This window comes from Pseudophryne corroboree, chromosome 5, assembly GCF_028390025.1.
Source record: "Pseudophryne corroboree isolate aPseCor3 chromosome 5, aPseCor3.hap2, whole genome shotgun sequence".
Lineage (NCBI taxonomy): Eukaryota > Metazoa > Chordata > Amphibia > Anura > Myobatrachidae > Pseudophryne > Pseudophryne corroboree.
Window position 1 is genome coordinate 619,436,295 of NC_086448.1, and position 12,776 is coordinate 619,449,070.

General features: G+C 40.2%; 1 protein-coding gene across 4 annotated transcripts in view; it reads left to right on the forward strand.

Moving 5' to 3' along the window:
* The window catches only part of DLGAP1 (DLG associated protein 1), a 1,173,524-nt gene extending 1,163,392 nt beyond the window's left edge, over positions 1-10,132 (forward strand). For all 4 annotated transcript variants that reach the window (XM_063923535.1, XM_063923537.1, XM_063923538.1 and 1 more), the window contains one exon: positions 216-10,132. In XM_063923535.1, the coding sequence (XP_063779605.1) occupies positions 216-431 (216 nt within the window). In that variant the 3' untranslated portion in view covers positions 432-10,132. The remainder of the gene's footprint in view (positions 1-215) is intronic.
* The last annotated feature ends 2,644 nt before the right edge of the window (positions 10,133-12,776 follow it).

A 12,776-nucleotide genomic window follows, 5' to 3' on the forward strand; every position in this document is an offset into this window, starting at 1 on the left:
TCCAAGTTTTGCCGGGAACCCGCACCTCCGTCCAACACGGACTTCATTACACCCGGCCCTATATTTATGTATATATAGAAGCAACATCTGACATTAGTACACACAACAAATAATCACATTCTAGAGCATATTTTGCCATAAGCTTAGAGAGTTGGTACAGCTGCTGTCACGGCTTGTATGGAGAATCTGTATAATGTAATTTCTGCTTTAATCAGGAGAGAAGGGTCCCTCCTCCCGTGCCAAAGAAGCCATCGAAAGGTCAGGCCCCACTGGTCCGGGACAGATCTCTGGAAAGCACAGAGAGACAGCGGCATGAGGCCCGGAAGCGGCTGGTATCTGCAAAGCGTGCTGCGTCTGTCCGACAGAATTCAGCTACCGAGAGTGCGGATAGTATTGAGATCTACATCCCGGAGGCTCAAACCAGGCTATGAAGCCATCACAAGCAACACTGGAGGGATATTATATATATCTATATATATTTATGACACAAAGTTACATATATAATATATCCTCTAGTTTGGTTTGGAAAACACAATCATCTGTATATGTCTTTTGTATTTTTCATCTCTTCCTATGCTCATTCTTTTACTCCAGTCATTACTATCCCACTGTCATGAAGTCCCTCCCTCACACTGTGGTGTAAGCAGTCAGCTCTCTGAGGCTGGGACCGTGATTCCATCCCCCCCTCCCCCTCCATTATTTAATCCTCACTCATTTTACCTTGATGATTTATAGACACAAATCAGTGCTGCCTCTACTGCACATGTTCAATTGAACCTTAGGTTATATACATAAGATAAATGAAGTATTACTTTTCTGTATAAAACTTCTTATTGTGCCCCATATTATTTACCTTTTGTCTAGAGCTACAGTAGTCTGTAATCTAGTGTACAGCAATAGAAAATTGTAGGGTATACAGTACTGTGGACTCTGATGTCTTCCTATTCTAAATGTGAAAAAGCATGGGCTCAAATTCCCAACTTCTTTTCTATGTAGAGCAGATGGAGCACTTTATTGTAGGCCACAGACGCACCTCTCCCCAAAGGCAACAGGTGACAGAGGAGAACAGCTCTACTACTAAGAGAGTAGCAGGAAATGCAGTTAACAGATCTGTGCACACACCTACCTTTATGATACACTATAACATACCCTGTATAACCAGGCTGCACTTAAAAAGAGATTATTTATCATAGTGTAAATAATTCAGACATATTTCCTTTGTTAATAAATAAGGTTATATTTTTATCTCCCATTTGAAAACATCTTGTATTAAAGCCAATAAAAAGAGTTTGTATTTGGAAGTCAATCAAATGCACCAGATAATTGTGACAGAATCTTGACATTGTATGTGAGCAGGGTCGCTGAGAGGAGCATGGTGGGCCTACCGACAAATCTGGTGCGGCACTTGCAGTATAGGTGGTGTGGGACTTCACAGACCAACAAGAAGTTATTGGGCCAAATAGTCTCATTTGGAAGACACTCTGAGAAAACATGCTCACACCTTGCCAAAATGGAAAGCAATGCTAAAACACATCTCTTTCATTGGGATCATTAATCTCAGAGCCTGCATGGGCCATTCTACTGTTCTGCAGGGCTCTGTGAAGAAGCGAAGTGCGCAGGAACTACATCAATGATCCCAAGGCCCTCTGCAGTTTCCTTGCACTGCATTACATATTGAACACTGTGTAAAACATTCTCTCAAAACGCTTGCCTTAACAAACCTTGAGGTGAGGTATTTTTGTCATGCTGCAAGTGACAACAGAGATAAACCTGGATGGGTGTTTCCACCTGTCACATATCAACCATCTCATGGTCTTTAGATTTTAGTTTTTGCCAAACACTATGAAAGTAAACTACAAAACATAGAGTCATTCTCCTGTGTTAGGCCGCTTGGAGATAGACTGTAACTGCTTGTCTTTCTTACATTTTTGTACATATGTTGATAAATGCCTGTGACAAGAGTAGTATGTTAATGCACAATCATTTCCAATGATGCACTTTACCTTACATGGACAGTAACCAGGAGCTAAGGAGAATGACATGATATACATCATCGTAGGGTGCATTTAACATACTAGAATACATTAACTGAAACTTTATATATATATATATATATATATATATATATAAGCGCACGTTTATTGGTCACTTTATTAGTTACACCTTTATGTATCTGGTTCACCTATTTAGTACCTGTCTAGGACCATCCTTTGCCCAAAGAGTTCTTCACGTCATGGGTTCAGAAAGATGTTGGAAACATTCCTTAGAAATTTGGGTCCATGTTGGCAAGAGAGCATCATGCAGCTGCTGCAGATTTGTTGCTTGCACATTCATACTGTGAATCTCCTGTTACATCACTCCCAGAAGTGCTTTATTGGATTGATACGAAAACTGTGGCAGACATTGGAGTATACTGAACTCATTGTCATGTTCATGGTACCAGTTTGAGTTGACATATGCCTAGTGGTCTGGTGCACTCTCCCGCTGGATATAGCCATTGAAAGATAGGTAAACTGTGGCCATAAAGGCACATGGTCAGCAACAATACTCAGGATCGCTGTGGCAATTGAAAGTTATTCAGTAGGTATTAAGGGGCCTTATGTATGGCGAGAAAAGATTCCCTGCACAATTATTCCTTCACCATCAGTCTGAACCATTGACACAAGGATGGATCTATGGATTCATGTTGTTTATGATAAAAATTCTGATCTTACCATGCAGCAGAAATCAAGATATGTCAGACCAGATTCAGTTTTTCCAGTATTCAACTGTCTAGTTGACCCCATGCTCATTGTAGCCTCAGTTTCCTGTTCTTATCTGAGCCCAGTGTGGTCTTCTGCTGTTGTAGTCCATCCACTTCAAGACACAAGTTACTGTGTGTTCGGAGTTGCTATTCTGCATATAACATATGGTTATGTCAGTTACCATCATCTTCCTTGCAGCTAGAACCAGTCTGGCCATCTAACCACTCTACTGTGATCGCTCTTTTAAACAAAGTATTTCACCCATAAAACTGCCACTCACTGAATTTTTATACTCTTGAGACTGTTCTTCATGAAAATCCCAGGAGCTCAGTACGTTCTAAGATACTCAGACTACTTTGCTTGGGACCAACAATCATTCCACAGTCAAAGTCCCTTACGTCATATTTTTTTCCCCAATATGAGGTTTGATCTGTACAACAGCTGATCCTCTTGACCATGTCTGCATGCATTCATGCATTAAGCTTCTGCCACAAGACTGGCTGATTAGATATATTCATGAATGATCAGGTGTATGGGGTGTACCTACTAAAGTGGCCACTGAGTGCATAGATACTATTTATTGTCATATTCTCATCATACAGAATACATGATATGATTGCATCCCTCTCATTAACTTGAGATTGGCAAACATGACATGATTCAGTTTAAACCACTATGTCTTAGAAAGAATGTTCAGTATTCCAATAGAAAGAAGAGACAAAAAGCTTTTAGATAAGTGCACTGTTATGACACTAAAACTGCACATAGATCTTTATGTATCACCTACTCTACACTTCTCAAGTCAGTTATAGATTTAGGATATACAGTATATTAACAAGTTTGGCGCTACCATGGGTGAACATAGGCAGATACTAGTGGAGCCAAGATATAGGGAGAGCTTAATACACTGAAAATTGCATGGGGATATCCTATTATCTGCGGTAATTTGCAGTATGAAAAGACCGTCTTTTATCACAATAAAAACCTGATGGTCGGGCTATCCAATTAGAGCCTGTTTGTCTTGAGTGACAAATTACCCTGTAAACACAGGGCCCTCAAAAAGCCACGGATGTTCTTTTATGGCGTTATCTAGAAAAATAAAATTTGATCACTTATTGGGGATTTGGTTTGCCCGATAAGCACTGGCATCGGGTATAATAAGATAGCTCTGGGTGAGTCAATTAGCTGTGGTAAATTATCATGGCTAATTGGATACTGTTCAATGTCACCAATTTTTCCAATGTACCTGTTGAACCACCATATGGGATGCTGGTTGCTGACATGGAGGTGCAACAAGGGAGTACAACATTACCCGCGATATGCATGGCAGAAAGGGGGAAGTTGAGAATTTTTTTCAATTTGGAATTATCTACAAAGTTGGACTTTCTACCTTAACCAGTTCCTGCAGCCTTTTCTATGGGTAAAGCTACAAAAGTTACACAGGACAAGGATCATTAATTCATTTATATGTGAATATTTTAACATGGAGTCATATCTAAATAGTCAGACAGTAAAATAAAGCTATTAGGTTATACTGAAAAACACCTAAGAATATGAACCCAACAAATGCATGTACATTTTTATGCAGTTTTTTACAGTGAAATCTGAGTATTACTGTATGAAAAATAAAAGGTGCTGCATTCTGCACTATTAAAAATAAAACTGATTTTATTTGTAAAATGACTTATTGCATTTCGGCTTGATTTGCAGTGTCACACTTACAACGGCAGCACTGAATACTCTTTTGGAAAACTTAATTAATGAGACATTCCCAGTGGCACTAAACCATGTGTGGCTTTTCCCTCATGGAATGGCAAAAAACATAATAGCTTTTTACCAGTTACTTTACACGTTCATGAAGGTCAAGATGCCTAAACTGCTGACTGGTCAGTGGCATGTAAGAGATATTCTTTAGTGTTTTCTCTCAGGTAATCATTTGCATGTATCTTTTTAAAGAGAAAAAAAAAAGAACATGTATTGGTTGTGGATATACATAGTACTGGCAGGCATTATACTGTATGTCTGGACTAATATTCATGCAGTCTGTCATGTCACTAGGAGTTACTAATATCACTAAGGCCTGCATACAGGCATATGAGGAAAGGAGGCACAAATCACCTTAGTGATGTTACATAGAAACATAGACTATGATGCAGTGGCGGAACTAGCGAGCGGTGCCCCCCCCCCCCCCCCCCCCCTCATCCCGTCCAAGTCCACCCCCTCACCCCTTGGAGAGGATCTGGAGAGGGGGACCTGCTCAGGGCCAGAGAAATGGATACCTAGCAACAGTGCCGTAACTAGATATTTTAGCACCGTGTGCAAGAAAAAGCATCGGAGCCCCACACCTGCATGCAAAACAGGGGCAGTGCGCTCCGTAGGCGTGCGCAAAAATACATAGGGACGTGGCTTCATGGGGAAGGGGTGTGGCCACAAAATAATACCAATTCATAAAACGGTGCACAGTAGTCTCCATTATTCAAATTACGCCGCACAGTAGCACCACTACACCAGGTAGAGACCCTTTCATACCTTACGGCGGACAGATTCCCCTTTTTACACATTACGGCAGACAGCGTCCCCCTTTTTACACATAACGGCAGACAGCATCCCCCTTTTTACACATAACGGCAGACAGCGTCCCCTTTTTACACATAACGGCAGACAGCATCCCCCTTTTTACACAATACGGCAGACAGCATCCCCCTTTTTACACAATACGGCAGACAGCATCCCCCTTTTTACACATAACGGCTGACAGCATCCCCCTTTTTACACATAACGGCAGACAGCGTCCCCTTTTTACACATAACGGCAGACAGCGTCCCCTTTTTACACATAACGACAGACAGCGTGCCCTTGTTACACATAACGGCAGACAGCGTGCCTTTTTACACATTACGGCAGACAGCATCCCCCTTTTTACACATAACGGCAGACAGCGTCCCCTTTTTACACATAATGGCAGACAGCGTGCCCTTGTTACACATAACGGCAGACAGCGTGCCTTTTTACACATTACGGCAGACAGCGTGCCCTTGTTACACATAACGGCAGACAGCGTGCCCTTGTTACACATAACGGCAGACAGCGTGCCCTTGTTACACATAACGGCAGACAGCGTGCCTTTTTACACAACGGCAGACAGCGTGCCTTTTTACACATTACGGCAGACAGCGTGCCCTTGTTACACATAACGGCAGACAGCGTGCCCTTGTTACACATAACGGCAGACAGCGTGCCTTTTTACACATTACGGCAGACAGCCCCCCCAGCCACAACACGTGCCCCCTGCAAATAATCGATCGTATATTGAGGTGTCATGAAATAACCAACGTTTCAGGGCCAAGCTCTAGGACAAATAGGCAGATTTGAGCATAATGAACATCTGTGCACATGTGCATATTCTGGGTGTATAACTGAACTATACCATAATGCACAGACCTATTTTACCCCCCCCCCCCCCCTTCCCACACACACACACACACACACACAAAAGTTAGCAACCACAGTGTACACTGCTGCTTAGATGGATTAATTCACCTGCTTTTATGGATCTTATTGGCAGGTCTAGGAAGCCCGTTGAATCTTCTCTCCAGCACTAGGGATCCTGCCTGGAATGATGACATCCCCTCCCCACAGGCCTGCGAATCGCGGGTAAAATGCTGTGAGTGGGCGGAGCCTAATGTCGTGAGTGGGCGGAGCTACGATAGTGACCCGCGATCAGAAAAAAATCTTTTAACTTAATCAGGGGGGGTTTCTGGGTACGCGTGCGCCAGTGAGAGGGACAGCAGCAGCGCCTCAACCTATAACACAGCGCTGCTGCGGCTCCCTCCTCCACCTCCCTCCTCCTTCTTCCCCCCGTGTCCGCTGCCTGCGCTTCTCTCCTCTCCTGCCCGGGCGGCTGTGTGCTGCGGGCAGCGGTTCCCCGCAGCACACAGCGGCATGTAACTCATTACATGCTTTGGGCCCCTGGACAGTGGCGGGCCCCAGTGCAACGCACTGGTTGCACTGGCGGTAGTTCCGCCTCTGCTATGATGGCAGATAAGCACTACTTGGCCCATTTAGTCTGCCCTTTATACACACACACACACACACACACACACACACACACACACACACACACACACTAGGGTTATTTATTTTTTTAGGAGCCAATTAACCTACCAATATTTTTAAATTGTGAGAAAGGAAACAGAGTACCCGGAGGAAACCCATGCAAGCACAGGAATAATATAAAAACTCCACACAGTTAGGACCATGGCCATGACCTCAGAGCTGTGAGGCAGTAATGCTAACCATTACACCATCCGTACTGCCCCCAAGTTACTAGTTCCAGGTGAAGTGGTAGTCTGCAGTCCCAAAATGGCCGACTCAAAGGATGACAATAGATGCATAAGATATTATTAGAGTTTACTGTGTAACCCTTTAAAATTAATGGATGACTACATTGTACTTGGTTTCATCAAAGGTAAATCTATTTTTTGTATATACACATATAAAATCTGAAATATCAAAAGGTATATTGTACTGAATAATTAGGAGCTATTATCCTTTCCCGCCAACTTACTTTGGCGAACTTGCAAGTTCTATTTTTATGAGTGATAGTTTTAGTAGAAGTTTCATTGTACAGAAGCTTGGCACTCACATATAGGGCTTTTATTACGAATAAAGCCGGTTTGAGCAGAAAATTTAAAGCTGCACTCACATTCAGAGTAAAGTACGCCATGTTTTAACGTGAGTGCTGCTTTAAATTTTCAGCTTCAATCCACGTACAGGAAGCCGTCACTTTGTAAATAAAGTCCCTAGTGAGGACTGTACTTCATTTGTATTTCCATAGGAAGTAGGTCCTCTGTTTTATATCACCTTTGATTTATTAACGATATAGCCTCCTAATTATCGCTTGTTCTTGACTCAGAGAAACACACAGATAGTAATACTCTCTGCACCAAAAAGGTAGATAATGCTTTATCCATTCTCTATTTTCCCTGTATATGTGCAGAGTAATAAAGAGAAGATATTTGGTATGCCAAATTCCATACACTAACAAGCAACATGGCGTTATCTTTATCAGGAATGCTATTAATGGGTACAAATTACAAATATTACATAATTGGGTTACCTGAATCAAGATCTCTCCAACTACTAGAGTAGACCTTCAGGCTGTATCAATTGGCTTTACCCCCTACACTGCAAGTCACCACCGCATTCACAGATTCTCCAAATTATTTTGTGTAGGCAGTGCAAAAAGTTAGCTATCCAACCACAGCACATTACAGACTATTGAATAGACAAGCATTTACTTAATTACAATCATTACAAAACTTAGAATGCTACAGATATTCCAAAATATTCCAAAATGTCCATATTTTTGTTATTTTTATTTTTTATTAGAACAATGCCACCTTTATACATGAATGGTTTCCTGCAACATAAACTTCAATACATTTAAATGTGGATTAAAACGTTTTAGTTTTTTTAAATTCTTTGTAACATTATATATTGGAATGACATGTTTGTAACTGCTTGCTTAAACTGTTTTTATAAATGTGCAACTTCTGATTTGTACCAATTTTTACTCCAGTTTGCCTTTATTTCATACTGTTTACTTTCACATATACTCTTGTTGCTGTTCGGTACAAAAAGGTACATAGCAATACACTTTCATTTACTTTTTGAGAGCAGTGACAGTTTCTAACCTAAGTGGCAGATATATACAGTATATTCACACAATTCTGACTTTTGACTTTAAAATATGTCACCAAATTAAAGTAACAATGATGTTAATGGTAACCATATTAGTATGTGTAAAATTCTGGCACCACAGTATGTGCTTCTTTATTTGCACACTCAATGGTTAATGACTTATATCAACCAGACTCTTTGAACTAAATGTGCGAGAATGACCATATTTTTAAAGCGGCCAGGTTGGTTTTGCCCTGTAAATGATTGCCGCTTTAAAAATATTGGCATTCTCGCACAAAGTCCCGCACATCTGGCTTCTCGCAGGCAATTACATTTAGCCCCTTATATGTATTGCATATGTATTGCATGGGTTAACCCAGAGGTTCCCAAACTGTGTGCCGTGGCTCCCTGGGGTGCCTCGGGACACTTGCAGGGGTGCCCTGGGTTGGTGGTCCAGGACCAATTCAAATTATTCATGGTCAATATAATAGGCAAAACCAGTGCTGGTGGCTGCCAGTCATAAAATATGTGGCCAAACAGTAGCAAATCTTGTCCCTCACCACACAACTGACCCTAAGGATGACATATAAAAGTAATCTACTTAATGTATTTCTTTCTAAATTTCTCAATAAGAAATTTTTGGCCTAGGGGTGCCGTGAAAAAAAATCTGATATTCTAGGGCGCCGTGATTCAAAAAAGTTTGGAAACCACTGGGTTAACCAATACATTTTCTATGGAGTTTATTTGCTGACAGAATGCAGAGGTACAGCAACCCAAACATATCAGTCAATCACCAAGTAGCTTTGATCAATCTTGAGCAAGTTATACAATGAAAGCAATTGTTTGATCGGTTGCAATAGATTACTGCACAACTGCAAATAACAACTTTATCCCCCCACCCACCACTAAGATGGTTTATTTTTTGTAAGAATCTAATCTTTTTCAAAAATTAGCATATACAATTGTCAGACACAAACATTTATCTTTATCTGATTTATGTGCTTTCGGATTAAAAAATAACACAATAAGAAAACTCTCTTTTTTTTCATAAAAAATATAACACATACCACTATCCCACCAAAGAGTCTGACATATTATCATTACAATTATTAAACACACACATTACATTATAGAATAACATATGCATAGAGAGTGGAGATAAGAGTTGTAATGAATATTGGGAGATGTTGAAAAAACAAGTATATTTTTTGCAGATGTTGCCATAACTCTGGACCTTTTTGTAATGAATGTTAATGAATAAAAAAAATGAGATTTTTAATATTTAAATGGGAAAAAAAAGATTTATTTATATTTCACTTGAGTTCAACTGTGTTCTGTCAATATTTGAATGTGCACAACTGAGTTTTATTTAAAATTGTGCATTACCTCTATTTTTGTTTTATTTTGTATTTGATTGCATAAAATAAAACCATTCCTGGAATGTAACAAGTGTCATATCTGCAGTCCCAACTGTGCTTTTAAAATTGTTTTGTTTAATTCAATTAAAGTTTTAAAACTGAAAGCATTTTGATAGATGTGGATGAGCATTTTTATGCATTTATGGAATAGACTTTTCCTCAAGTCACCTTCCAAGTTTGGTGCGTGGACTGAAAAAATTGTAAATAAATTAATGTTTCCCATAATGTAAAAAAAAATAGAAAAGGAAAAAATATGAAATGAATAAAATTATTAATGCATTGCTTGTACTGATTGTGGATGTTGTTTGTTAGTACAGTAATAGTTTGCAGCAAATTGGAAAAACGTGTAATATAAAATGACATGAGGCATACAGTACAGTATAACGCATTAAACAAAGAAATATTGGAGTGTAAACATCACAGGGCATACAATTTCCGCAAATGCAAAAGGTACACAAAAAATTAAATCAGCTGCATCAAAGTATTATAATAAATAAACAACATATTTTACTGTGGTATTTAAAATTGCCCCAATCTCAGGTTTCTTCAGATGTAATATAAATGTAAGACTGTAGTCATAATAAATGACACACAGGGGGTCATTCCGAGTTGATCGCTCGCTAGCAACTTTTTGCTGGCTTGCAATCAAACAGTCGCCGCCTATGGGGGAGTGTATTTTCACTTTGCAAGTGTGCGAACGCAGGTGCTGCCAGGCGGGCCAAAAAAGTTTGTGCAATTTCTAAGTAGCTCTAGACTTACTCAACCCTTGCGTTCATTTCAGCGTGTCTGGTCCGGATTTGACGTCAGACACCCGCCCTGCAAACGCCTGGACATGCCTGCGTTTTTCCAACAACTCCCTGAAAACGGTCAGTTGACAGCCATAAACGCCCTCTTCCTGTCAATCACCGTGCATTCGGCTGTACGAATGGATTCTTCGTTAAATCCATCGCTCAGCAACAAACCGCTTTGTACTCGTACGACACGCCTGCGCATTGCGGTGCATACGCATGCACAGTTTAGCCGCGGTTGAGATGTTCGCTGCGCTGCAAAAAGTTGCTAGCGAGCGACTTTGACACGATCAACTCGGAATGACCCCCACAATAAATCCAGCTAGAATGTGCAATTTTGCTCCTTGGCAAAACCACGTTGCACTGTGAAAGCGAAGGGAGAGTAGCAAATGTAGAAATTTTTAATATAGAAAGAAGAAATTTTAGTATAAAAATAAATAACCTCATTTATTAGACATAAAAGTAGAAAGAAAATTGCATTTGCACCTCTTGTAACAGAACACGGTTGATCAAGGTGCACATTTGCACCCATTAGCTTGGTGCCCTCCTGACCTACAATATTCACAACTTTTTTGTTTCAAGTTTTCCAACCTGATTCTCCCACAGACTAAACTGATGCAGAAACTGGAATTGCTGCTGAAATGATTTCATAAATGCTGCTGAGCTCTCCTCACCGAACGCAGATCACATCAGTTGTTCTGTTTCTGTAGATAATTCAGGGTCCTTATAAGGACTATAGACAAGTTTTTCCAGGAATAATAAGATGGTATTATGTACAGAGTTGGGGTTGAAACATGTTTCAGGGTAGAATTATCTTATCTCAGGGTCATCATGGGCAGGACCACATCTTTTGCTACAAGTATAGGGCTCAAAACTGAGGGGTAACCCAGCAATTTAACAACTAAGCTGGCCTTCCTCTATGCTACTGTGAGTTCCAGTTCATCATCTACACAGGACCTCCTCTGATTTAGTTATGGGGCCTCCAATTTCATGTTACATGCCTGGTCAGTGTTCAAATATATCAGTGACATTAAATTGTGAATCCAAACAACCTATATCCATGAATTACCCCCTAATTTGAGGCAATTAACTAATGACCTATCCCTCTTTATTGTCCTGGTATCACTAGTCCTACGGCACACAACAGATCCAAATGTTCAACTCAGAGAATTGCTAACTGCCTTTAGACAGGATGGAGGTGTTTGTTCCTGGCCCCTTATCTTGATTGATTGATTGATTGATTGATTGATTGAATTTATACATTTTTGGTGGAGCTGAAAAACTCCATGCAATTTATTAATGCATGGTGGGACAGATATCACTTTGTTGGGAGTAGCCACCTACATGGTCTTTAAGTGGCATCATACCTGTCATGCATGGATTACAGATGACCAGAAGTGCTACTGTGCAGAAAGGTAAGTCACCATAACTCCCATAAAATGGTAAGAGCATTGTATTTATTTATTTATTTATTATATTAATTCAGCCATATTTATTGATCTTAGTTTTGTGATTGTTTAGAACATGCTTACATACCCCAAGTAATTTCTAAGGCTTTCAGACCATCTTACAGTGATTGGTAGTGATTACATTACAGAATTGTTCTAGAACAAGTTATCTTGCCCACATTCTGTATTTTTAAATACTACAAGTGGGATCTGCCGTACTAATTGCTCATCCAAGGTATAATGAAGCAATGATGGATAAATGCATATAATGACCAAATTACTGTAATATACACATTGGGTTATACCCATAAATTACTATTGGGCATCACATCTTTCACACATACAAGTGTCCTTGCTTCATTGCAAGATGATGTAATAGCCACCGATTTGCAGGAGTGGCACTATTGTGAGATAGTCATTCGATTTAAAGCAACAATTAGTTTAAAGGCAAAATCAGCCTGTTTTTTTCTTTAAACTAATTGCTGCATTAATTTTAGTGGCTATCTAACTGGAATCACGCTGGCTCCTGCAAATCACAGGCTATTACATTTGTCCCAATATCTATAAAACACATAACATTTTGACAAGAGCCTGGACTGTGTGATGCTGCAGATAAAAGGGGGGGGGGGGGGAGGGGGAGGAGGGAAGGAGAGGAAACAAAAATAATCAGATAGCCTCTTATTGGTCCTCCCACTT